At 51.9% G+C, this 24,653-nt stretch overlaps 1 protein-coding gene across 1 annotated transcript; it reads right to left on the bottom strand.

The window, feature by feature from the left end:
* Positions 1 to 742: 742 nt before the first annotated feature.
* ANKLE2 (ankyrin repeat and LEM domain containing 2) lies at positions 743 to 24,354 on the bottom strand. Its single transcript, XM_060119637.1, has 13 exons — positions 24,122 to 24,354; positions 16,254 to 16,724; positions 14,415 to 14,621; positions 13,176 to 13,369; positions 12,909 to 13,097; positions 10,186 to 10,308; positions 8,494 to 8,560; positions 7,120 to 7,292; positions 5,585 to 5,691; positions 4,548 to 4,738; positions 3,608 to 4,247; positions 2,928 to 3,059; positions 743 to 2,570 (listed from the first exon to the last, which is right to left on the bottom strand). Exons 1-13 carry the CDS (start codon positions 24,306 to 24,308, stop codon positions 2,420 to 2,422), a joined length of 2,832 nt encoding a protein of 943 aa, XP_059975620.1. The 5' UTR covers positions 24,309 to 24,354; the 3' UTR covers positions 743 to 2,419.
* Between the last annotated feature and the right edge of the window lie 299 nt (positions 24,355 to 24,653).

Here is a 24,653-nt window from a genome sequence, read left to right as displayed (position 1 = left end):
GCCGAGCCCTGGGCCCCTGGACCCTTGAGCTTGCGCGGCCACCCTGCTGTCCTGTCTGCAGACCTGGCTTTTCCGTGGCGTGTCCACCCTTTACACTTGACCTTTGAGAAGCAGGGCAGCATTTTAGAAACAGGAAAGGAGCCCAGGAACAAGACAGTGGTGTTCGGACGGGGTCAGTTAGTTACAGGGGCCCAGGGAGGTCGCACTGGAAACCGCCCCGAGGTAGGACAGATGACCGAGAACGCGCGGTTCCACCCGCCTGGAGGGCAAACCCGGCTGGGGACGCCTGACGAGGCAGTCACCCCACAGCTGTTCCCTCTGAGCTGCGAATGCCTCTGGAAACATCCAAACAACACCATCCCAGAGGGTCCGTCTGGATCCAGGAGCGGGGAAGCTTCCGGAGCCGCCTGCATGCAGCCCGGGGCACCTTAGCCGCCGCCCCCCACTCAGAGTGGGGTTTCCGTCACCTCTTCCCAACTGAAGAAACTACACACTGACTGTCAGTGTCACAGAAAAAGGCTCCCCATTTCCCAGGGCAGTTGTAAAATATTCGAGAGTTTAACTGATGCCAAGGTTTTTCACAACCGTGTTAGGAAGGAAAGGGCCCCAAACAGCAAACAAACCGTCTCAGGTGAACGTCCTGTGTGACCACAACACTGCTTAAAGTTGTGCTGAAAAGGACACTTCGCCTGGGCACACGTGAGAGAGGTCTTTCTGAAAGCTCAGAATGATTACCACATGGTTTTAAAAATAATTTATTTCATTAAGTAGTTTTAAAAAGACAGTCACCACAGGACACATGACTGTGCATTCAGTGGAACCGGGGCCAACTTATACAAACAAATGGAGAAATAGTCAAAGAAGGCCTAAACTTCAGAAAACAGAAGAAGTCTGCAAAATAAGGGCAAATCACTTTAACTTCCATCTGAATATTTACAAAAATATATAGGACGGCATGGTCAAATTTTAGAGAAAACAGATCACTATGACTACATCTGTGTCCTGATTTCTTTGAGAATAAAGATGTCTTTTAAAAATGCCACTTGATTTTTAGAACAGAATGTATTTTTCTGTTGTATACTTAAGTCGTCTGCTACACAAGTGAAAACATCCTGTGCAACAACCTTTTGAATTTTAAAATCCAAATCTTGGTTCCAATATTCCTGACCTGTCTCTCATTATCGTGTGAAAGAAATGTTTTTTTTTTTTACATAAATTTAAATTCAGAATATTTACAACTAAAAAAATCTCACGTCTACTTCGTATCACTGTATATTCTCAAAAAGTAACTTCGGGAAAACCAAAAGTGATTTACAAAAGGCACTGAACTCTGCAGAAGCGTTAGAAGTTTTCACTTCGGATCAAACACTGGCAGTGTCCCCAGAACGCCGCTGTGAGCAGTCGTTGGTGACACCCAGAGAAACAGCCCTCAGCTCGGCTGCAGCGTCCTGGCACAGATAGCTCTGTGCGCACAGACCCTTCAGCAGGTACAGCCAAGGGGGACGGACGACAAACTGCACTAAAGGAACGGAGCTGGGATCAGATACGGCCTCCAGAGTAACCCTTTCTTTTCTGTACCAAAACACAATGCTCCTTCATAAAGCAAATCCAACTGAGATGCGTTCTAAAATGTGGGCTACATTTCGAAACTCGGCAACGACTTTCAGATTATTTTATTACCACTGCACTGGCAGCTAAATAAGGTGCACTGTGAAAGGTCAAGTGCTGGTGAAAAAGAAAACACCTTCCATTGACTGCTGGTGAGGGAGCTGTGTGACTATTTGCATGACTCCCAGCGGCTAGATTTTTTCCAAGAGAAAAGCTAGTTTCATCCTCTGGTCACTCATTTAAATGACTCAACTTGTAAGTGTCGCTGCAAGCCTCCCAACACGTTGAAGGCTCGTTCACTCCTGGAGGCCCACCTTGCCACTGTCTAACCAGTGGGGCTGACCAGCAAAGCAGAGAGGCTTTTCTGTCACGAACCAGGAAGTCAAAGACCCTCCCCAGCAAAGGAAGAGACACAAAAGTCACCTGTGTTTTAGGAACAGAGCTGAAGTGAGCACAGCTACTGTCGGGGGACGGGGGCCCGCGGGGCACCCCGGCCTCTCTGGCGCCCTCCTGTGCACCTGGGGCAGCTAACTGGAGCCTGTCACCACCACATTGACGGTTTCCAGAAAACCGTCTGAGTTTGCTTTCACCCACTTCTCTCCAAATATCAGAAAGCTACATTTTATACAGGACATCTGCATTTTCTAAAATTCTTTTACCCTCTAAATGAGAATTGATAAATTAATCAGAATATATTTTCTCTGGGTGAAACTTTAGCAATAAACACATTACCTTCCTTTGTTCCTTTCTTCTTTTTTTTTTAAAAAAAACCCAAAGAACAAGCTGACAGCCCCAGCAGCGCGTACAGGCCCTACAAGGCGGCGAGCTGGGCCGGGCGCAACATCCGGTGGAGGTGGCCCCTGCGAGCGGGGCTGTAGCGCCCGGGGCTGCCGCCGCTTGGAGGACCACCGACGTCCGGCAGCTGAGACTTCACCTTCCCTTTCAGCGAGGGGCTGGGCCAGCTGAGGAAACCGAAAACGGGCAGTCAGCAGGGACGGCGGGGCGGGGCGGGGCGGGGAGAGCGGAGGCCACAGACCGGAGCTGGGCCCCCGACCCGGGGACCGCTGGGGCTCCGGGAAGAGGTGCCTCCCCCGTGACAGCAAGCTCACACTACTGCGTCCCGCACGAGGGGCGCGGGACCGGGGCGGAGCCCTGGCTGCCCCGCCCCACCCCCCTCAGCGCTCAGCAGCACCCCTTCTGCTCTGCCAGCCCCGGCCACAGGGCGGGCAGCGCCCCGTCAGCTGGGCGAGCGGGTCTGACCCCGCTCTCGGTGGGCTCCCCCGTGAACCAGGCGACACCGTCCGCCAGGCCGTGGGTACCTCTGTCTGTCCGTGGGCGAGTAGCGCAGCACGGCGCTCCTCCACCTGTGCAAGGCCGGGTACTGCTGAGGGTCCACGTCCGCACACTCCAGGGCCACCAGAACATCGCGATCCAGTTTTGACGGCTCTTCTCTAGAAGGTGCGAGAAAAGCAGAACAGCCGTGACCACACACGCACCCGGCACCACCGCCCCCTTCAGAACCAGCAGAGCAACAGAGGCGTCTGTGAGGGCCCAGCACCGCCACGGCAGGCTCCGGCAGTCGGGCCGAGATCCAGGCAGCGGGGGGACGCACTGCCCGTGGGGAGGAGACACCCGCCCCGGCCCTGCTGGGAAGATGCGCTCTGCGTACCCCCCTCCAGGTTGATGGAGCAGAAGGTGGGACGGGCCATCAGCCGGGCAACTGAGACCGACCCCAAGACGACCTTTCTTCCTAAAACAAACTAAACCCACAGGACAGCTCAGTGATTGTGGGAAGCACAGCGGCTGCAAGGACGAGTGAGCAAGGAGGCCGCTGTCTCCCGCCGGCCGGGAGGACCCCCGAGGAGCCACAGACTCGCGAGGGAGATGGAACCATAAGTGCCCGTCAGGCAGGCCAGGGTGGAGGGAACCGTCCGGGAATCACACAGTGGCGCCCGTGCCCACCGCCCCTCGACATGTGTGTGTGCCTCCCGACTCGTACCCAAAAAGGAAGAGGCTCTGGACGGGCTCCTTTGAGGCAGGGACCCCCGAGGGCTCAGAATCGCCACCGTGACGGGCCTCTTGCATGGGACTGTCGGGGTCCAGGCACACGTCAGCCATTCCAGCTGACATTCCGCACCCTGTTCTTCCTGGGTCATTCCCGAGTCTGTCAGCAGCAAGAGGTGCTAACATGTCACTTTCCGCTATGTTCACTCTTGACGTCAGAATCCTCTTCTCTCTAGTTTTCACAGTTGGACTGCGTGTCTTAGAAAAGCTACTTTCTAGATTCTGCAAGTTCAGCTTATCAAACTCCACAGTCAAGCCGGAGACAGGTGACAGGAAGGCCCCCTCCCCACTGGGGGCCTTTGGCCTCTTCCCACCCAGGGTCTTGCCGTGACTCGGGGGGCTGCACAACCCATTTTTGCTGCTGCGGGGACTGGTCGGGGCTGAGGCTTCTATGAGGTCTGTCTGCTGCTCCAAGGGGAGGATGTCACACCCCGAGTCTCCAAAAGCAGCCACCGTGGGCTGGGTGTTGTTTCGAGCTGTGTTTTGCCAGTTTTTGATCTCTTCCAAGCTCATGTCATCATCTTCATCTAGAAACGCCCTCACAGAGATGGAATTGCTGCACTTCCTGTGACGGCCTGTGAGGGAGAGACGGTATGGAGGGGGGCTGTGGGGTGTCACCCCGCACAGCGCAAACCCTGTGACGAGTCACTCCCGCATTCCAAGCCTCCTCCCTCCTCAGATTCCACGACAGAAAACCACTTGCAACATGCCTTGGGAAAGGCAAGCAGGAGCCCGCAAACAGAATGCCAGGCTCCAGGCCCAGCTGTTCCCCCTCACAGGCAAGAAAAGGAGAAGGAAGCCAGCTGGTTGCCATGGATGTGGCCACAGGACGGGCTGCCAGTCCCACCAGCCGCGGACGCACTGCATGTTCTTACCAAGGGCTGAGGCGTCCTCCTGCAGACAGGCTGCATTTTCTCCCATGTCTTGTTGGGGCTTTTTGCCCACTTCCTGCTGGGTGAGATATTCTTCTAGTTTTTGCAGGCCTGCCTGGGAAGACAGATCAACAAAACAGCCCAGAAAGTCCCAGTATTCGACCCAGGGATACCCCAGCTCATGAGCCAGCTGCCTGTAAGAATAAAGCAAATTAACCAGTTGTAAGACCAGAAGCAAAACTCACAGAACTGACTAAACAGAAAAGGGCCATTTGACACTGGAAGTGCCAAAACAGCACCTGCAATCTTGGCTACTATTCCATTTTATCCTAAATTTGGGGCTGAATTTAGTGCACTCCACTTCCTGAAGCAGCGCTCCCTCACGGGGTAAGACCATTTAACAGAGCAAGCCAAGGTCACGGGGAGAAAGGAGACCCCAGCCCAAGTGTACCGCGCACACCAACACTCACGAGATATCAAAAAAAGGGCAAACGGTAAAACTCCACTAACAGAGGACATTTCGGTTCTCATAAAACCGTACAAAGTCGGAGGTGATTCTGGTTTGGGCCAGACATGAACACTTAAGAGGTCCTTTTCACTTTAAAGTCGTAAACCTAAAGCTGGGCACCTATTTTGAGAAAAAGTTCTAAAATGATTCAATTAAGCTTATTTGCTCACACTGTAAATTAGCTTAACTGTGGAAAACACACTTTTCAGGGGCTTCTTTCACGAGCAGCTTCTGGCCACGCCCCCCTCTTGTGTTTGATCTTCTCCATGGCTGTGCGGCACCTTCTCCCACACACTGTCATGCCCCTCGGCCACCCCACCCCCGGGAGGGACTGTTTTAACGGAGACTTTTGCTGTACAAGCTGCAGGGGGCACGTTCGCAAGGAATTAGACCTTAGTGCAAAGGCCTTAAAAGTCTCCAGTCAACGCTTTCTGGGAACTAGTGTTTTGAAAGCCCCAGTCAGCACACGAGGGCACAGCACACAGGGTGACACCAGCACTCGGTCCTCTGTCACTCCGTGCCCTTTCAGTACCTTCCCACTCTCTCGAGGCCTCTCTCCGGATCAGACTTCCTGACACTGTGGAAGAAGCCCGCTTTCTCTCGAGGCGGGGTCTTCCAGAGTCGGCGAAAACCTTCCGCCTAGAACAGAAGCGTGTTGAGCTGCGCTAGGCACCCACGTCACCGGGCAGCCCTCCCCCACCAACCCAGCGCGGGCAACACGCCCACCTGCCCTGGAGCCACGGGGCCGTGGCTGCACCCGGTGAGGCCCGGAGCCCCGGGGAGGCCTGGGCGGGGCTGAGGGTCACAGCTGCCCCAGGAGGCCCCGAGGGAGACACTGCAGAGGGGCCACCCCGAGGGCCTTGCGTCACCTTCCCATCACACGACAGGAAGATAAATATTTGTGCCTTCGGTATTTCATGCAGCTGAGTCTAATCCTAACGTTTTTACAGTTTCAGGGCACTAACTATCAATAGTTACAACTTCTTTTAAGAGGAAAGATTATATACAGGTCAGTGTATGAAGTACCTCAGTCTGGGAGGTGAACACCAGAGTCTGCAAATGGAAGTTTCCTAGTGACAGTACAAATCCAAGGACCCTGGAATGGACAGCCTAGCCACCTGGGCAATATGGTGTGCGAAGGGCCATGGGCACTTTGGGGACGGGAGTCAGGTGACGCTGGTGTGAGGAGCATTAGCCCAGGGAAACCTCGCTTCTCGAAAGCACGGCTCATCACATACCCGCCCTGGCTAATAAAAACAGGGGCAGGCTTCCCTGGTGGCGCAGTGGTTAGGAATCCGCCTCCCAATGCAGGGGACACGGGTTCGAGCCCTGGTCTGGGAAGATCCCACATGCCGCGGAGCGACAAAGCCCGTGCGCCACAACTACTGAGCCTGCGCTCTAGAGCCCACGAGCCACAGCTACTGAGCCCACATGCCGCAACTACTGAAGCCTGAGCGCCTAGAGCCTGTGCTCCACAGCAAGAGAAGCCACCGCTACCCGCAACTAGAGAAAGCCCATGTGCAGCAACGAAGACCCAACACAGCCAAAAATAAAATAAAAATAATAAATTTAAAAATAAGTAGGGCTTCCCTGGTGGCGCAGTGGTTGGGAGTCCGCCTGCCGATGCAGGGGACACGGGTTCGTGCCCCGATCCCGGAAGATCCCACATGCCGCGGAGCGGCTGGGCCCGCGAGCCATGGCCGCGGAGCCTGTGTGTCCGGAGCCTGTGCTCCGCAACGGGAGAGGCCACAGCAGTGAGAGGCCCGCGTACAGCATAAATAAATAAATAAATAAATAAATAAATAAATAAATAAATAAATAAATAAATAAATAAATAAATAAATAAATAAATAAATAAAAATAAGTAAATAAATGTTAAAAAAGAAAGAAAGAAAGAAAGAAAGAACAGGGTCAAGACACTCGTTTCTCCAGGGAAGTTCTGAAGCCTCACTGACAACTCTTTGGGCTCCTGGTCTCCAGGACCAAGCACAAAGCAAAAGGCTGGAACAACCCAGCATTCTGGTGGGATGGCCAGGAGCTATTCCAGAAGCTTCCACAGATGCTCACCTTGGACGGACTCAGGGGCCCTGCAAAGGCTCGCAGGGTCAGAACCGGGTCTCTGGGGCTACCTCCACCGTGGCCGATGTGAGAGACCTCGCCCGTGTGGTCTGAAGACCACAGCTCCCCGATCACGGGAGAAGACGTGTCCTCTGCCCTCAGGAGGGGCACGTAGTAGTGACCTGGGAGAGGAAACACACCAGGGCTGGAGCACCTGCGTGGACAGCCCTGCACCCCGTGGACGTCAGGCACCTGGGAACCAGCTTGGGAACCAGCGCAGTTGCTACCCCACGGGCTCTGCACGCGAGTCAGTGACGCTAACAGTGAATAAAAAGGCCGCCACAGCTCCGGAGCCAAAGGACCCGGGCAAGAGGCCAGTCCACGCCGGCCTCCTGCACATAACGAGCCCTGCGTTCTTCCTCTGCGGGGAAGTGAAACGAAGGAGAAGAGGATGGGGGGCGGCAAACACCTGCTCACCCCCAGGTCCTTACGAGGCAGGGCCTGTGACCAGAGCAGCGGAAGCCAAGCCGGAGGAACATCACAGAGAAGACACGCTGTACCCCCTCCCTCCCCAGCTCCCTCTTCTGTTTCGTTACAGTTTTGTATCACTGAACACCCATCTCCAAACAGACCTAGAATCACAACCTGGAAAGAAGAAAGGCAGCGAGGCCACAGGGACGGGGGGACGGGAAAGGCCCAGAGACAGCGGGCGAGCGACCGTGGTGGCCGCCGGGAGCCACCGCAGGCCTGGCCGACCCCTGCACTGAACGGAGACCAACGAACGGGGAGTCGGGTAGGAACAGCAGCCGAGAGAGAAGTACGGACGGGCAGACAGGGGAGGCCAAAGAGCCTCACGCATCCGAGGCAAGGCCATCCAGCGAGCGGGACCAACTCCTCAAACTGCCCGGAAACAAGGCAGAGGAAGAGCTGGGAAAGGCCTCCCGCCCCTGGCTGCCTTCGCGCCCCTGCGGCCTGCGAGCCCGGAGCTTGGGTCCAGAGGCGCGAGGCCCCGAAAGCCAAGTGGGAAGTGCTGCCCCGCAGGCCACAGTCTGAAAGGCCCTCGGCCTGGAGCGCGGCGATCCGGGGCGGCGAGGCCTCAGGGGCGGGGGACCGGCCGGCTGAGGGGATCCAGGCAGGCCCCTCCCGCCTCCCCGCCGCCCCGCAGGCTGTGCCTGAGGAAGAGGGCCGCGGAGGTCGAGGGGCAAGGCCGTGAGCAACAGCCAAATGACTGACCACTCAGTCTCCCAGAAACGGGAGGAGCAACACAGGGTAACTCAGGGTCCCAGCAGCCCCCGCTTCACTCCTGCACGCAAGGCCCGGCCTAGACGCCACCCAGGACTTCCCCACCGTGGGCCGCACCTCGGGCGCCCACTCTCCACTTACCCTTTAAATAGTCTCTAATCCGCTCCTTCAGTTCCACAGATTTATTTTTGCTTCTTTCACAAATAACCTGTGTTAAAAAAACAGAGTACGTGAACACTCTAAATCTGATTTATCACATCTTCTTATCATTAAAATGATTTCATAAAGGCAAGTTTTAAAGTCAATGAAACAAGGATAGTATCCTAATGCTGAGTATTTCATAAAGCCCACAATAAAAAATGTGTGTTGAACAGTGTAATTCCTCCTTCTCGTTTTGTAAAGGCTCCGAGGGGCCAGGACAAAGAAGAACAAACTCTGAGATTACAGGTGAATTTTATCTTCTTTCTTCATGCTGCTCTACGGTTCCTAATTTTCTGCAAGGAAAGGAAATCTTAAGGTGCACCAACAAGTCAGAGCAGAGATGCAGACACGCCCGCACCATCGGTCTGGGCACCTCGCTGGCTAGGAGCCTGTCTGCTGTGGTTTGGCTGGGCTGATATACAAGTCCCATCTAACACGAACACAGGTTTTATTCTTGCAACTACAGGAATCGATGTTCTCAGCCATTAGAGAACTGTGAACTTTTTAGCTACAAACAATAAAAAACACCAAAAGAACCAATAACCTTAAAATAAGAAGGAAGGGACCACACAATTACCACCTCCTGCCAGCCTGTGACAGAAACAAACTACAACCGCACAGTGGACCCTTCAAGTAGTGCAAGTATTTTCTTTTAAATTCTGTAACTGATTGTGAGAGATGTCCAACGCTCTAAAAACGTGTTACCAAATAGCACTTTATATTGAGAAAATATACATACACATGCACACAAAAAGGTGAGTCAGATTTATGCAAAATAATGGTAATTTCTGAGTTGCGGAATTGTCCGGTAAATTTTATCCTTTTTATGAGTATTCTAAACTTTCTACAGAAGTAGGCACGACTTACATAATCCTAGCAACTACAGAGGAAGTGTCACTGCCAGAATCAGACCTTACAGATTCTACTTCCAAAGGGCTGGCAGGTCCAGGCCAGCTCACAGCTCCAGTGCCTCGTACAAGTTAACCACCTTCCAGTTCTTTTCAGGCCCACTCTCCTCTCCACCTCACCACACAGAGGCACCTCTGCCCTCTCTAAGGCACATGTGCTCAACTGCTGACGGATCATGACACGGCCTGTTTCCTAAGGCTTGTATGGGCCAGGTGAGAATACCGGGGAGGGGCTCAGGACAGCGCCTGGTGCACACTGAGCTCAACACACGTCAGCTACTTTCAGCAGCAGCATCCTCACCACCTCCACCATCCATCAACCGGTCACCATCAGGCTCACCAGCACCATCCTCATCACCACCATCCTCACCACCAGCAGCAGCAGCAGGAGCACCACCTCCTCTGTTCTCTCTGACCCTGGTCAGCTGAAGTACTCACAGAGGGAACTTGACAAAAGACAGTGAGCTGTTGAGAACAACCTGACCACCCATTTCAGGAAAATAAAATCAGCAAACTGAGTCAGTTCACTCCCTCCTGGCTTTACAGAGGCATCTTCTTCACAGAGCACATCTTACTCAACAATTAGGGTTCTAAGATGTGCCACAAGGCAAACACAGTCACACACAGTTACCTGAGTCGTCACAATAGCTGTGATCGCAGACTGTAATTTTATGTATTTTCATTTCTAACACCATGTACTAATAGCATTTTAATAGGTACTTACATCTTCAGGTGTTTTATCATATTTATTTCTTGGGTTTTTTACAATCAAAGGGTGTGAAGAGAGCACATTGACCACATCTGCGTTTCCAAACTTACAAGCAAAATGCAATGGTGTGTCGTAGCCCTGAGAGAGATGAAAAGGAAGAACACTTACTCCTTATACACACTCTTTTGTTTCATAAGGTTGCTTTAAGGTAAAAATAGGTATTTAGTAAAACAAACAATCAAACAAAAACACTCAAAAATAAAAGACTATAAGAAGACAGCGCTTTTATAACTGAAAAGCAACTGGCAGGCTAGCGCACACCCACTTTATGCCAGGGCGTGAGCCCAGCACAGCGTCCCGGCTCCTGCGTGTCTAGTGCCTGTGGGGAGCTTACAACAGAGCTAGGGTGTAACAGCTGCTCAGCCAGCGGCAGCTTTAACAACTCAGGGCCCTGAACAGTGTCTTAAAATCAATGTGCAAAAAGCAAAATAAACAGATGAAGACAACATCCAGAATGAAGCAAAGACCATGGTCTGCTCTGTACTCAGAACTTTCTCTAGTCGCTAATATTGCAGCAAACGAAACTCTCCCCTCCTGGCTTCACGAGGTTTTTCAGTGCTGACCCGCCCCGGTGGCATCCTTCCCCGGGCTCCCCGCAGGCCAGCAGGCCCCCGAGCTGTGGAGCCACCACCTCCGGCACCTTCACCTGGACAGCCTCAGGCTCAGAGGCGGCACATCCCATACAGAACCCGCTCAAGTCCACCTGCGGCCACCGCACGTTCCAGCCCTCAGGTCCCTCCCTCCGGACGCCACGCTGCATCCCCAGAGCTTCTCCCCCAGCTCCCTGGAATCCCAAGGGCCCTGCGGCCCGTGCCCACACTCCCAGCTCCAGCCCCCCCTCCACTAGGCGACCCCGGGGCCTTGTGCAAGCAAACGCCCTCAGGCCGGCTCCGACCCCTGCTTCGCACCTTCTAGGGGCATCTCGCTACCTCAACACCCTGCCGGCACCACCACTCCCTGTCCCCCACAGTCAGCCGCTGGGGCTCCGCAGGCCACCCAGGCCCTGCCAGCACCCCCGGCCGGCCTTCCACAGCTGCAGACGACACAGGAGGAACGAGCAGAGCTATGCTCCGGTCAGGCGCTTCCTGGTCCACGGTCTACCTGAGTCGCCTCCAGCCCTGCAGCCCAGGTCCAGCCTTGGCGCAGCTCCCGGCCAGCCCCACGGGGCCGGGGCCGCTGCACATCGGGGCGGCAGCGTCCACTCGGCGTTCAGGGCATCAGACCGCAACATGCCCCCCGCACCCCTTCCTTCTGGCCACCCCTCTCCCTCACGCACACAACGTCCTTCTCTAACCTGCTCCGAGCCCCGCCAACGTGGCCCCAGCCTCTGCCCCGTTCCCGCGCGGCCGGCGGGCTGTGGGCCCTCCCGCCACGCCTGGTGACCCAGCTTTCCCTCCACACCACACCCTCTGGGGAGCCCCTGGCCTTGCTACACAGTCCAGGCACTTGAAGCGATTCCTACTCTTAGTGCCTATGGTCAGAGGATGTGACCTGTAACATCCAGTTTCAAGAATTTATTCAGTGGCCTCTGTGGATCCACAGATGCACATTTTCAACGAGCGCTGCACAGGCATTAAGAGACGACTGTATCTCCCGCAGGGCACGTGCTCTGCATCGCGTGTAGGAGCTGCCCTTCCCGGCTGAGGTGGCGCGCAGCCGTGCTGTGTCCACGCGCGTCTCGCACACTTTGAGTTTGTTCCTCCTGCCCCATTCCGCACCTACTACTGCTGACATGTAACCACCGTTTCCTCTTTTCTGCCCTCCTGTAATGTCGCTAGCGTGGCCAAATTTATCTCCATTCCCCCTTTTCTTTCTTGTTAATTGAAAAGTTATTCTCGCTTGCAATTCTGGGGTTCAATGTATCATATTCAGTATGTTACGAAACAATCCAATAGGCTTTTTTTATTCCCTCTCCTGCCCACCATGACTTCTCAAACCCCTAGGTTTCTCTCAGAAACAATCCTTGGTTCTCAGCCATCCCTGGGTTTTCCCCTCATATAAATATGTAAAAACTCTTCTGTTTCAAGAATCCTTACTTAAGCCTTGTGCACCATCTCCCCACTGGGACTCCCCTGGTTGTCCAGGGGTAAAGAATTCACCTTCCAACGCAGGGCACGTGGGTTCGATCCCTGGTCGGGGAGCTAAGATCCCACGTGCCGCGGGGCAGCTAATCCCGCGTACCGCAGCTACTGAGCCCACGCGTCTTAACTAGAGAGAGAAAAACCCAATGCCACAACTAGAGAGAAGCTCGGGCATCGCAACGAAAGATCCTGCATGCCGCAACTAAGACCTGACGCGGCCAAAATAAATAAATAAATGAATGAAATAAAAATTTAAAGAAAGACATATCTAGGACACTAGACTACAAGGCACCAAAACCTTTCTACGTCCTTCTCCCTTTAGCTTTGTGGCACTCGCCCACTCTCCTATCAGCTCGGGACTCTCTGAACAAAGGCTAGGAGGGACGTGTCCTGGGGACGGCTCCACCCCAGCTGGGACCCCGGAGCGCCGGCCAGCGGGGTGCACTTCTCACGTGTGAGCGGGTCTGGGTCCAACCGTATCTTTCTGAGCTCTTGACCTCAACGAACGTGCATCTCCTCTGAGCTGACGCAGTGCAGGGACGAGGTAAATAAACACCCAAACACTGTTTCCGCCCTGAGCCCGGCTACGAGGCGCACCACTCTGTCAGGGGTGTTGAGGTACAGGTCCACCACGTAGCAGATGCGTTTCTCCAGCATATGCGGCTCATCGTCCGGGTACATGAGCCGCATAAACTCGGGGTTCTCCAGCGTCTCCAGGGTCAGCTGGCACAGGGCAGCCTGGTTCTCTTTGGCAGCAACATGCATGACGTTGTACCGACATCCTTCCTGGAACAAAACCAGAGATTTGGGGCTTCACTTTCATCACCGCAGTCTTGATGCTAATGATGCTGGAAGCAGGCTTACCTGTACGATGGTCGGGTTGTCCCCCGAACCAATCAGATACCGGGGATTACTCCAGATAAGGTCGCAAAAGGTGTCTTCCTCTCCCTTCTCCACAGCTTTCCGAAGTTTGGCAGTGAGATCTTGAGTACGGGGACTTTTATAACTGTTCGCTCGCTCTTTGCTTGCTGTTTCTGAGTCGGACACGTACAACCCGTCTGTTAAGAGACAGAATTTAAGAACATTTAGGTTCACATTTTCCCATCATGCACTATGTGCTTCACTGAGGGCAAGAAAAATCTTCCCCACAGAGGCTGATGATCTGCTTGTAGTGAAAAGGAAGAAACGAGATGATCCACAGCAGACGGACGTGTCCCAGCCCGCGGCAGGGAGGGGGCGCTCTGCGGAGAAGGCGGGGGAGGAGTGGGACGGCACGTGGCCAAGACGCCACCCACACTCGCAAGGGGCCTTCCAAGAGCGGGGAGCATCCCCAGAAAGGCAGGGAGCCAAGAGGGACTTTTGCTGGCCGAATCACGACACCTGCAGAGGTACGAAGGCTATCTCGAGGAACCTTCACCAAGTGTGAGGGGCCTCTAAGCGCCCCAAATCACTCTGGCCTCCGTGAGGTGGCACACGGACTCTCGATCCAAGGCCAACTGCCTGCGAGGAGAGGCGCATCCTCGGGAGCCCCAGCCAGCCCGGAGAGCGGAGCAGCCGTGAGCCCCCGGGGCAGAGGGGCCACACGAGGCTGGGGTGCCGGGCTCTGTACGATGCTGACGGCAAAGGCCCCTCACAAGACCCTGGTCCTGAGCTGGGAGTGGCGCTGGCCAGCGTTCTGGCTGGATGGTTCAGCTACCGCAGAATCGTCTGCAGCCAAGCAGGTGCCACAGTCCTAGAAGGAGGTGTAGCTTCAGGGGGGTAAGTAGAAAGGTCTCAGCACCTAAAAAGGCCCTGAACCCAACAGGCCACAGGGAGCAAGAGTGTGACAAAGGCAACAGAACAGAAGGCGACGGAGGCCCTTTCGTGGCTTCTCCCACGGTCCCCTCAGCAGCTGCCTGACCCACTTGGCCCCCGTCACCTCCACCCAGACCAGCGTACTGACCCACCCTCCTCCAGCTGCTCCAGGGCCTGGGCCTCAGCTCTCTGTTCCCAGCAAACCGGGCTGCTCTCAAAGGTGGAGAGAACTAGTTACCAGGAAAGAGAACAAAATACCCAGGAGTAAATCTGACAGTAACGCCAGATGCAAACCGCTAGATAATTTACCTTTTAACCCACCACTGCTAAAGAGCGGCACTGTTTTCACAGGAGAAAGTGGTGAAGAGGTTTTGTTTGGAGAAGGGAAATAATCACAAGTTCCTCTAGCAAATTTCTCTGCATCTTCTCTGCTTGTAAACGCCTTAAATCGGGATCCTTTGATCATTTTGACAGCTTGCAAGGCTTCCTTCTGGTCTTCATAAACATGAATCCTTTCTGTGTGGGAAAAGCAGAGATGAGTAACTGCAGCCACCGTCACTTAATTCACAATTGAAGCCCTGGGTTTGGTAACTAACGACTGAGCCAGTGGTCTGGTTTTTCTCTTATTAATATTTCAGATTTTTAATCTTCAAGAAAAAAGGCTTTAGTTAGTGAAAAGAACACAGTAGGTTTGATCATATGTATGTACATGGATATAAATGATACATATTTTGTATCTCTATATGTAGTTTTTATATCCAAGGATATTATTCCATACTAAAAAATAAAATTTATGGACCAACGATCAAATAAAAATAATTTTAAAAAATAAGTAAAAAACTATGACTAGGGGGCTTCCCTGGTGGTGCAGTGGTTGAGAGTCCGCCTGCCGATGCAGGGGACATGGGTTCGTGCCCCGGTCCGGGAGGATCCCACATGCCGCGGAGCAGCTGGGCCCGTGAGCCATGGCCACTGAGCCTGCGCGTCCGGAGCCTGTGCTCCGCAACGGGAGAGGCCACAACAGTGAGAGGCCTACGTGCCGCAAAAAAAAAAAAAAAAAAAAACTATGACTAGGGACTTCCCTGGTGGTCCAGTGGTTAAGAATCTGCCTTCCAATGCTGGGGATGTGGGTTTGATCCCTGGTCGGGGAACTAAGATCCCACAGGCCGTGGGGCAACTAAGCCCGTGCACCACAACTACTGAGCCTGTGCTCTACAGCCCACGAGCCACAACTACTGAAACCCGTGCACCTAGAGCCCGTGCTCCAAAACAAGAGAAGCCACCACACTGAGAAGCCTGCATACTGCAATGAAGAGTAGCCCCCGTTCGTCGCAACTAGAGAAAGCCCACGTGCAGCAACAAAGATCCAATGCAGCCAAAAATAAATATATGAATGAATAAATAAATAAATTTATTTTTTAAAAAAAGGGAGGGGGGGGCCTCCCTGGTGGCGCAGTGGTTGAGAGTCCGCCTGCCGATGCAGGGGATACGGGTTCGTGCCCCGGTCTGGGAGGATCCCATGTGCCGCGGAGCGGCTTGGGCCCGTGGGCCGTGGCCGCTGAGCCTGCGCGTCCGGAGCCTGCGCGTCCGGAGCCTGTGCTCCGCAACGGGAGAGGCCACAACAGTGAGAGGCCCGCATACCGGAAAAAAAAAAAAAAAAAAAAAAAGGGAGGGGGGCTTCCCTGGTGGCGCAGTGGTTGAGAGTCCGCCTGCCGATGCAGGGGACACGGGTTCATGCCCCAGTCCGGGAAGATCCCACATGCTGCGGAGCAGCTGGGCCAGAGCCTGTGCTCCACAACAGGAGAGGCCACAACAGTGAGAGGCCCGTGTACCACAAAAAAAAAAAAAAAAAAAAAAAAAGGGAGGGAGATGGTTAATCAAAAAATGGAGCCAGCCCATAAATATTTGTAAGTGAAGTGTATCTCCAAAGAATCCAATTTTCTTAATTTCTAAAAATTTCTATATAGATTTACAAAAAATTCAGGAACATTCTATACAAAAATGCTAACAATGGTTAATTTGGAGTGATGAGATTATGGTGATTAAAGTCTTCTTTCTTCTCCTCTGTAGTCTGTGATTTTCAAAACCCCTCTCCCCCTGCTGTCCACGCACCACGTGTGTTAAGAACCACGGCACTGGTCACATTACCATTTTTCGCCGGGGCGTCCTCGTACGCTGGGCACACCCCATAGTATAGAGGCGGCTCTGCAGAGGCCCGCAGCATGGCTTTGTGGCTGCCGACCCCGGCCAAGGCGCTGAAAGGCACTGAGCAGGTCTCAGACGTCACGGCATCTTCCTCCGGAGGATTCAAGCCCACACTATAACCAAAATCTCTGTCTTCAGAAAAGCTGACCCGCTCAGCCGGGCTCCCTACCACAGACGTCACAACCCTTTGTGTGTCCTGGCCCAGGGCTGGGGCACCTGCAGCGGCGTGGTCGAGAGGGTGGGAAGGCAGTGTACTGCGCTCTAAGAAAGCCTGAGCCAACTTCTTCTCAAAAATAAACCTTGTGGTTGATGTAATTGGTCCACATTTCAATCCAGCTTTGATAATTTCTTCTCTAAGGTCATCTGGATTCAGGAGTTTCAATCGAGCCAAGATGGTATCCATTGTCATTTCACCTAGGCCCAAGAGAACAAAAATCAATCTGATGGCTGTAAACTACATCTTCTCTTAAACGAATTCAGCAAAGTTGCAGGATGCAAGATTAATGCACAGAAATCTGTTACTTTTTTATACACTAATAATGAACTACCAGAAAGAGAAAGTAAAAAATAAATCCCATTTAAAATCACATCAAAAAGAATCGGGCTTCCCTGGTGGCGCAGTGGTTGAGAATCTGCCTGCTAATACAGGGTACACGGGTTCGAGCGCTGGTCTGGGAGGATCCCACAGGCCACGGAGCAACTAGGCCCGTGAGCCACAACTACTGAGCCCGCGTGTCTGGAGCATGTGCTCCGCAGCAAGAGAGGCCGCCATAGTGAGAGGCCCGTGCACCACGATGAAGGGTGGCCCCCGCTCGCCAAAACTAGAGAAAGCCCTCGCACAGAAACGAAGACGCAACACAGCAAAAATAAATTAATTAATTAATAAACTCCTACCCCCAACATCTAAAAAAAAAAAAAAAAAGAATAGAATGCCTAGGAATAAACTTAACCAAGGAGGTGAAGACCTGAATAGACATTTCTCCAAAGACATACAGATGGCCAACAGGCACATGCAAAGGTGCTCAACATCACTAATTATTAGAGAAATTCAAGTCAAAACCACAATGAGATATCACCTCACACTGGTCAGAATGGCCATCATCAAAAAGGCTACAAATGATGAATGCTGGAGAGGGTGTGCAGAAAAGGAAACCCTCTTGCACTGTTGGTGGGAATGTAAATTGGTGCAGCTACTATGGAGGATACTATAGAGGTTCCTCAAAAAACTAAAAATAGGGACTTCCCTGGTGGTCCAGTGGTTAAGAAGCTGCCTTCCAATGCAGGGGATGTGGGTTCAATCCCTGGTCAAGAAACTAAGATCCCACATGCCGCCAGGCAACTAAGCCCATGCACTCTAGAGCCCTCACGCCACAACTAGAGAGAAGCCTATGCACCGCAACGAAAGATCCCACATGCTGCAACAAAGATCCCAAGTGCTGCAACTAAGACCAATGCAGCCAAATTAAATAAATAAATAGATAGATAGACAGAACTACCATATGATCCAGCAATTCCACTCTTGGAAAGAAAACAAAAATATTAATTTGAAAAAATATGTGCACCCCAATGTTCATAGCAGCATTATTTACAATAGCCAAGATATGGAAGCAACCTAAGTGTCCATCAACAGATCAATGGATAAAGATGTGGTATGTATACACAATGGAATACTACTAAGCTATAAAAAAGAATAAAATCTCGCCATTTGCGGCAATATGGATGGACAAGGAGGGTATTATGCTAAGTGAAATAAGTCAGACAGAGAAAGACAAATACTGTGTGTAATCACGTATGTGTGGAATCTAAAAAATAAAACAAACTAGTGAATACAACAAAAAAGAAACAGACTCACAGATTTAGGGACCTACTGGTTACCAGTGGGGAGAGAAGAGAGGGGAGGGGCAAGATCGGGGTATGGGGTTAAGAGATGTCTATGTATAAACTAGACAAGGAACAAGGATAGACTGTACAGCACAGGAAATTACAGCCATTATCTTGTAATAACTTTAACTTTAATGGAGTACAACCTAAAAATACCGAATCACTTTGCTGTAACCTGAACCTAATATGATACTGTAAATCAACTATACTTCAGGGAATTCCCTGGCAGTACAGTGGTTAGGACTCTGTGCTTCCATTGCAGGGGGTTCAATCTCTAGTCATGGAACTAAGATCCTGCAAGCCTCGTGGCACGGCCAAAAAAAGCTGGCTTCTAAGTTTCATTTCAATCCACTATTTCCCCATATTCTTTGGAGTCTATGAACTTTCTATGAGAATTTTCATTAGGTTTTTGTTTCCGAATGTATAACAATCTAAACAAGATTAAGATAGGCAGTGTCTGGTTCACTCGGATATGAATCTTCCAGCCCAGTGCTATGACACGATCTGATCACACCAACATTCTAGGGAGGTCAGCATGCTGGGGGAACAGGCACACCCATTAGTTGTCACTTGTGGTGTGATTAGGAACAAATCCCCAGGAAAGCAACTGGATGATATGCATCAAAACTCCAACTGCAGAAAGTTATCCTACAGATACATCTGTACTTTATAAGTCATGAGAAATTATGCAAAGATTTAAACAGAAGAGCATACAGATAGCTCCACAGTCATTTTGCTAATACTGAAAACAAACAGCTAATGTTTAATGTTTGGGGGGCTTCCCACATGCCTGGTTCTGTCCTAAGCACCCTGCCTGCACTAAATTATTTAAAATTCACGATAACTCCACATGGAGGTTTTTCACCATTGCTCATTCCTGCTTTACAGATAGAGATCCTAAATCAGAGAAGCTAAGTAACTTGCTCAAGTTATTCAGCCACCAAGCAAGTGGATGTGAACTGCAGCTGGAGCTTTAATCAATATATTTACAGAAAGAGCAGTTAAATTTATGGGGTAGGGGTTTAAGCATGGTCAGCCAGAATTGGGGAGAAGGTAAGAAATGACAGGGTACAGGCCACTGCTGCAGTTAATAGGGCTGGAGATGAGTGCTCAGACTAGAGAAAAAGGATGTCTTGACCACAGATTAGATGCTGGGGTCGGGGTGGGGGGCGGTGTCTGAGGGATTGCAGTCAGCCTACGATAATACCTAGATCTCCAGCCTAGATGCTTAGAGATTCTACCCAAGGCAGAGAATATGAAAGAACAAATGGGGATTTAGGCGTTGAGCATTAGAAACACCCACTGCACATCAAGTGGGCATTTTGATTTTCAAGTCTGAGACTCAGAAGATAAGAAGCTCAGAGTGAGAAAAACAGCTCCGGGAGTCGTGAGCCCATAGGCGGTAGTTATAACCCAGGGATAACAAGGAACACACATAAGGCCAGTAAGCCGAGAATGGGATCTGAGTAACAACAAAGACTGAAAGACAGGTGAGAAAGAAGAGAAACTCGAAGAGGCAATCAAGAAAGAATTGGACATGTTAATATTGTGTATCAGTGAAGCTAGAGTAGAGGGTTTTAGGAGGCGTTTACAGATGAAATGATAGGATATCCCAGGATTGGCTTTAAATTACTCCAGGACAGCAAAACAGAGGGGGCAGTGACAGATAAAACAAGACTCACAAGATACTAATACCTAATACTTGCAGCTGGATAATAACTTTTTATGATACCCCCCTCCCCCCCTCCAAGATTTCAAAAACGGCTATTACTTATTTTAAACAGTGACTGTATTGCACAGCCCCCTCTAGAGCTGCCAAAGAACATGAAGAGGGAGGCCAACTGACCACAGGATTCCACCCAGGGAGCACCCCTAAGGGTAGTCTCTGAATATTGGGTATAAGGGCAACAGAAGTGATAAGGAACTGATATGAAAGGTACAGGACAGGCTGAAGCCACATGCAAGGCAAAGTCTGAGGGGCAGGGGCAACTGGGGCAAATGCTAGGAATTAACAGAGAGGAATCCACCGGATCCTGATAATATTCTCTTCTGCATACCATCCCTGTGTGTTTACTCAAAAGCTACCTTTTTTTTCCTATCTATCTATCTATTTATTGAGGCGAGCAGGGGCCACTCTTTGTTGCGGTGCGTGGGCTTCTCATTGCGGTGGCTTCTCTTGTTGCGGAGCACGGGCTCTAGGCAAGCAGGCTTCAGTAGTTGTGGCTTGCGGGCTCTAGAGCGCAGGCTCAGTAGTTGTGGCGCACGGGCTTAGTTGCTCTGCAGCACCTGGGATCCTCCCAAACCAGAGCTCGAACCCGTGTCCCCTACACTGGCAGGCGGATTCTTAACCACTGCACCACCAGGGAAGTCCTAAAAGCTACCTTTTTAAGACAGGCTAGTCTGAGGGGGGGTCTGTCCTTGTAACGAAGCAAGCCCTAAATGGAACAATTACATTACATTATATCACTAACTGGGTGAGCTTGGGCAAGTTATGTAACTCTAAGCCACAGTTTCCTCATCTATAAAATGGACATAACAACAGCTCTACTTCTTAGCTTGTAATGAGAATTAGATAAAATAATGGATGTGTTTGACACTGACTAATTATCCATTAATGTCAGTTAGGGCTATGACGTTATCAAGTAATACAGACTTAGCAGCCTTGGAGAATACACAGCATGCTAGAAACTCAACTTGAATAAAGACAAACATGTACACTCTGTTTCTAATATTCTTTTTTTTTTTTTAATTTTTGGCTGCGTTGGGTCTTCGTTGCTGTGTGAGGGCTTTCTCTAATTGCGGCGAACGCAGGCTGCTCTTCCTTGCGGTGCGTGGGCTCTAGGCACGCGGACTTCAGTAATTGTGGCACATGGGCTTAGTAGTTGTGGCTTGCAGGCTCTAGAGCGCAGGCTCAGTAGTTGTGGAGCATGGGCTTAGTTGCTCCGCGGCATGTGGGATCTTCCCGGACCAGGGCTCGAACCCGCGTCCCTGGCATTGGCAGGCAGATTCTTAACCACTGAGCCACCAGGGACGCCCTGTTACTAATATTCTTAATACAATATACAAGTATCTGCTCATGTATGGAAAAGCAAAGGATAAAGCAGAAAATAATGAGACTGCTTAGCTTCAGGGGAGGGTGTGAACCAGACAGTAAGGACAGAGGGCAGGGGAGAACAGCGCTTCTGAACACGCCTTTACACGTTCTGACTTTTAGAAGCATGTTTAATTCACATACACAAAAAGTACGTAGATAAACAAATAGACAGGGGGAGACCCCCAAGTGGAATACAAACCAAAACAAATTCGCTCAAGGGTATTACCAGTTAGTATCATAATGAGTTGGGGAGAAGGAATGTACTAACTGAAAGACAACACATGACCACGACCTCTAAGGGTAAAGACAGAGGAAGGAGAGAGAAACACTATCCTCTAGCTGGCAGGTGGGTTTTCACAGTGGTCTAGGCGAGCAATTCTGAAGCTATCTTATGTGTGCTCTAGGAACCAGCAAATAATTGTACATACTGTGGCTAATGAGAGCCAGTCTCCTCACTGAGAAGGGAGAAGCCCTCAGCAAACTTCTGTAAAGGGCTGGGGAGTAAATTTTGAGTCTTTGTGAGCCAAAGTCCCCCCAAACACTCAAGAGCCACGGAAGGAAGAATATGGCTGTGTTCCAAAAACAGGTGTGGGCAGGATCTGGCCCGTGGGCCACAGTTTGCTGACCCTGCGCTGGAATTAGAAGTGTCTGCCAGACCTCCATCCACTGACTGATAGATAGACAGAGATGTAAAGGTACAGGTATAGGAAACTGAGGTAGGTCTGCAGACTGGATAATACTTCCTGGCTTTCCTACTTGTAGTGATTATGTAAGATACTAACGTTGGGGAACCTAAATGGATGTATACAGGATTTCTTTAACTCTTTATTTTGTAATAATAATAAACACAAGAAGTGAAAAACAGTACAGAGAGGTCCTGTGAACCCATCACGTGGCTTCCCTCCCTCAGTGGCACACCGTAAACACTGCAGTGCGTCATTCAAACCAGGCAGCTGACCCTGGCGCAGCATAGCGACCTAGACCGTGGCCTCACCAGGTTCTGCAGTCACTCTTCTCTTGTGGGTCTTTGTATGTAATTCCATGATCGTTTATCACACGTATAGCTTCACATGGACATGATTAGTTCCTGAACTGTTCCATCACCACAAAGATCTCCCTCCTGCTGACCTTTTACTGTCTTATCCAACTTCCGCCACTGTCCCCTACCCTCGGCAACCACTGATTTGTCCTCTGTCGTTATAATACTTTTGTTTCAAGAATGTTACGTAAATGGAATTGTACACTACAGACTTTCTGAGACCGGCTTTTTTCACTCAGCGTAATGCCCTTGAGCTCCACCCAAGTTGCTGATGGATCAACAGTTCTGCCTCACTGCTGAGCAGCATTTCACAGCTCCAAGGTGCCAGTTTTACCATTCACCCCTCGAGACACATCTGGGCTGTTTCCAGTTTTTGGCAATTACAAGTAAAGCTATAGGGCTTCCCTGGTGGCGCAGTGGTTGAGAGTCCGCCTGCCGATGCAGCGGACACGGGTTCATGCCCCGGTCCGGGAAGATCCCACATGCCGCGGAGCGGCTGGGCCCGTGAGCCATGGCCGCTGAGCCTGCGCGTCCGGAGCCTGTGCTCCGCAACGGGAGAGGCCACAACAGTGAGAGGCCCGCGTACCGCACAAAAACAAACAAACAAAAAACAAAACAAAAACAAATAAAGCTATAAACAATCGCATATGGGTTTTTGTGTGAAAATAAGTTTTCGTCCTTCTAGGATAATGCGCAGGAGTGCAGTACAGGTTCAACTATTTGAGAAACTGACAGTCTTGACCTCAGAATGGCTGCACCTTTAAAATTTCTACCAGCAGTAAACGAGACCCAGTTTCTCAGCATTTCCACCAGCATTACCAAATGCCGTCGGTATTTTTTATCGTAGCCATTCTCATAGGTGTGTGGTGATATCTCATTGTAAGTTCGATTTGTATTTCACTACTGGCTGGTGATGTCGAACATCTTTTCACATGTGTTTATTTGCTCTGTATTAATGACTTAGAAATGAAAGCTAAAAATTAAAAAAGAATTTAATGAATAAGGCACTCGAAACTCTAATCTCTTAGCCCCTGACCCCACTGGCCTCACACGTCCTTTAGCTTTAGGGTCTGCAAGCCTTTCGACTCTGGCGTCCTGCACTGGGTTCTCTGGCACGGTGTCGACAGTGTAACTGGACAACTGAGCATGCTGTTTCCTAAAAGTACCACCTGAAACTTTCTTAAGGGGATGAGAGAAGGTAGGACAATCAGCATCTCAACAGGTTGGAAGGCAAGCTGGACTTCGTGTCAACAGGCCTACGTCCCCACCTGGCTTCTGCCTTGGACCTGTGTCATCTTTGCTGAGCAGGACCTTCCTGGAGCCTGTTTCCTCAGCTGTAAAAACTAAGTCACCCATAAGGACGGCTTTAGCCCTGAGAGTTCAAGGTGGGGTCATCAACTACGCTTTCTGCTAATAAAATTTCATCTTATCAGGGTACTTGAGGAGCTCTTGCTTACCCTCCAGGAAGAAACCAGACTTGCGGGTAAGAGGGTGAATGAAAACTGAACGAAGCCGCGTTCCGGATGCGCGCAAGGCGCTTCTCAGTCAGATGAGGGGGTCAAACCAGCAAAACTGAGCACAGACGCGGCACCCAGGCTCCCACCCTCAACTCTCTCCCACCGTCTGTGCGCGGAGGACTCGTGACTTTTACTCCAGGTCTTTTCCCAGAACCCCCGACTCAGGCCGGGGAGGGGAGCCCCGGGAAGGGTGCGGAGCCCGGGGGGCCCGGGCTGGGGAAGAGGGGGCGGAGGACCCAGGCCGGGGAGGGGCGCGGGCCCACCGGCGGACCGGCCTTACCTGGATCAGGGACTGGGCCCGCGGCCGCGCAGGGCGGCGGGTCGGGGGGCCCGCTCCGGCCCAGGCCCCGCGGCCGCCTGTCCAACCGCCGCACCAGCCAGCGCACCGCGATCAGCAGCACCGAGGCGCCCAGCAGTTCCCAGGCCAGCGCCGCCCACTCGGCCGCCACCAGCCGCGGCCACAGCATCGCCGCCGTTCCCCCTGTCGCCGTTGCCGTCGCCGCAGCCGCAGCCCAAGTCCGCCCGCCCGAGGACCCCGCGTGCCAGGCTGCCCGCGCCACTGCCTGACGGCGCCGCGCCCGGTGGGCGGCTGGCGCGGGGCCGGCTCTGCACGCGCGAGACAGGGCGCTCGCCTCCGCGCCTGGCGGCCCGACGGAGGAGCGCGGCCGCAGCCCCAGCAGGCGCGGGGCCGGTGAGGACGCTGTCAGGCAGTGGCGCGGGCAGCCGGCACGCGGGGTCCTTGGGCGGGCGGACGGCCCCCCGGGGCGGGTCCAGCGGTCCCTGAGGCCCGGGCCGGAGTGCTCGGGGGTGGG

Source organism: Mesoplodon densirostris, chromosome 15 (assembly GCF_025265405.1).
Source record: "Mesoplodon densirostris isolate mMesDen1 chromosome 15, mMesDen1 primary haplotype, whole genome shotgun sequence".
Lineage (NCBI taxonomy): Eukaryota > Metazoa > Chordata > Mammalia > Artiodactyla > Ziphiidae > Mesoplodon > Mesoplodon densirostris.
This window is presented reverse-complemented; position numbering and strand designations above follow the sequence as displayed.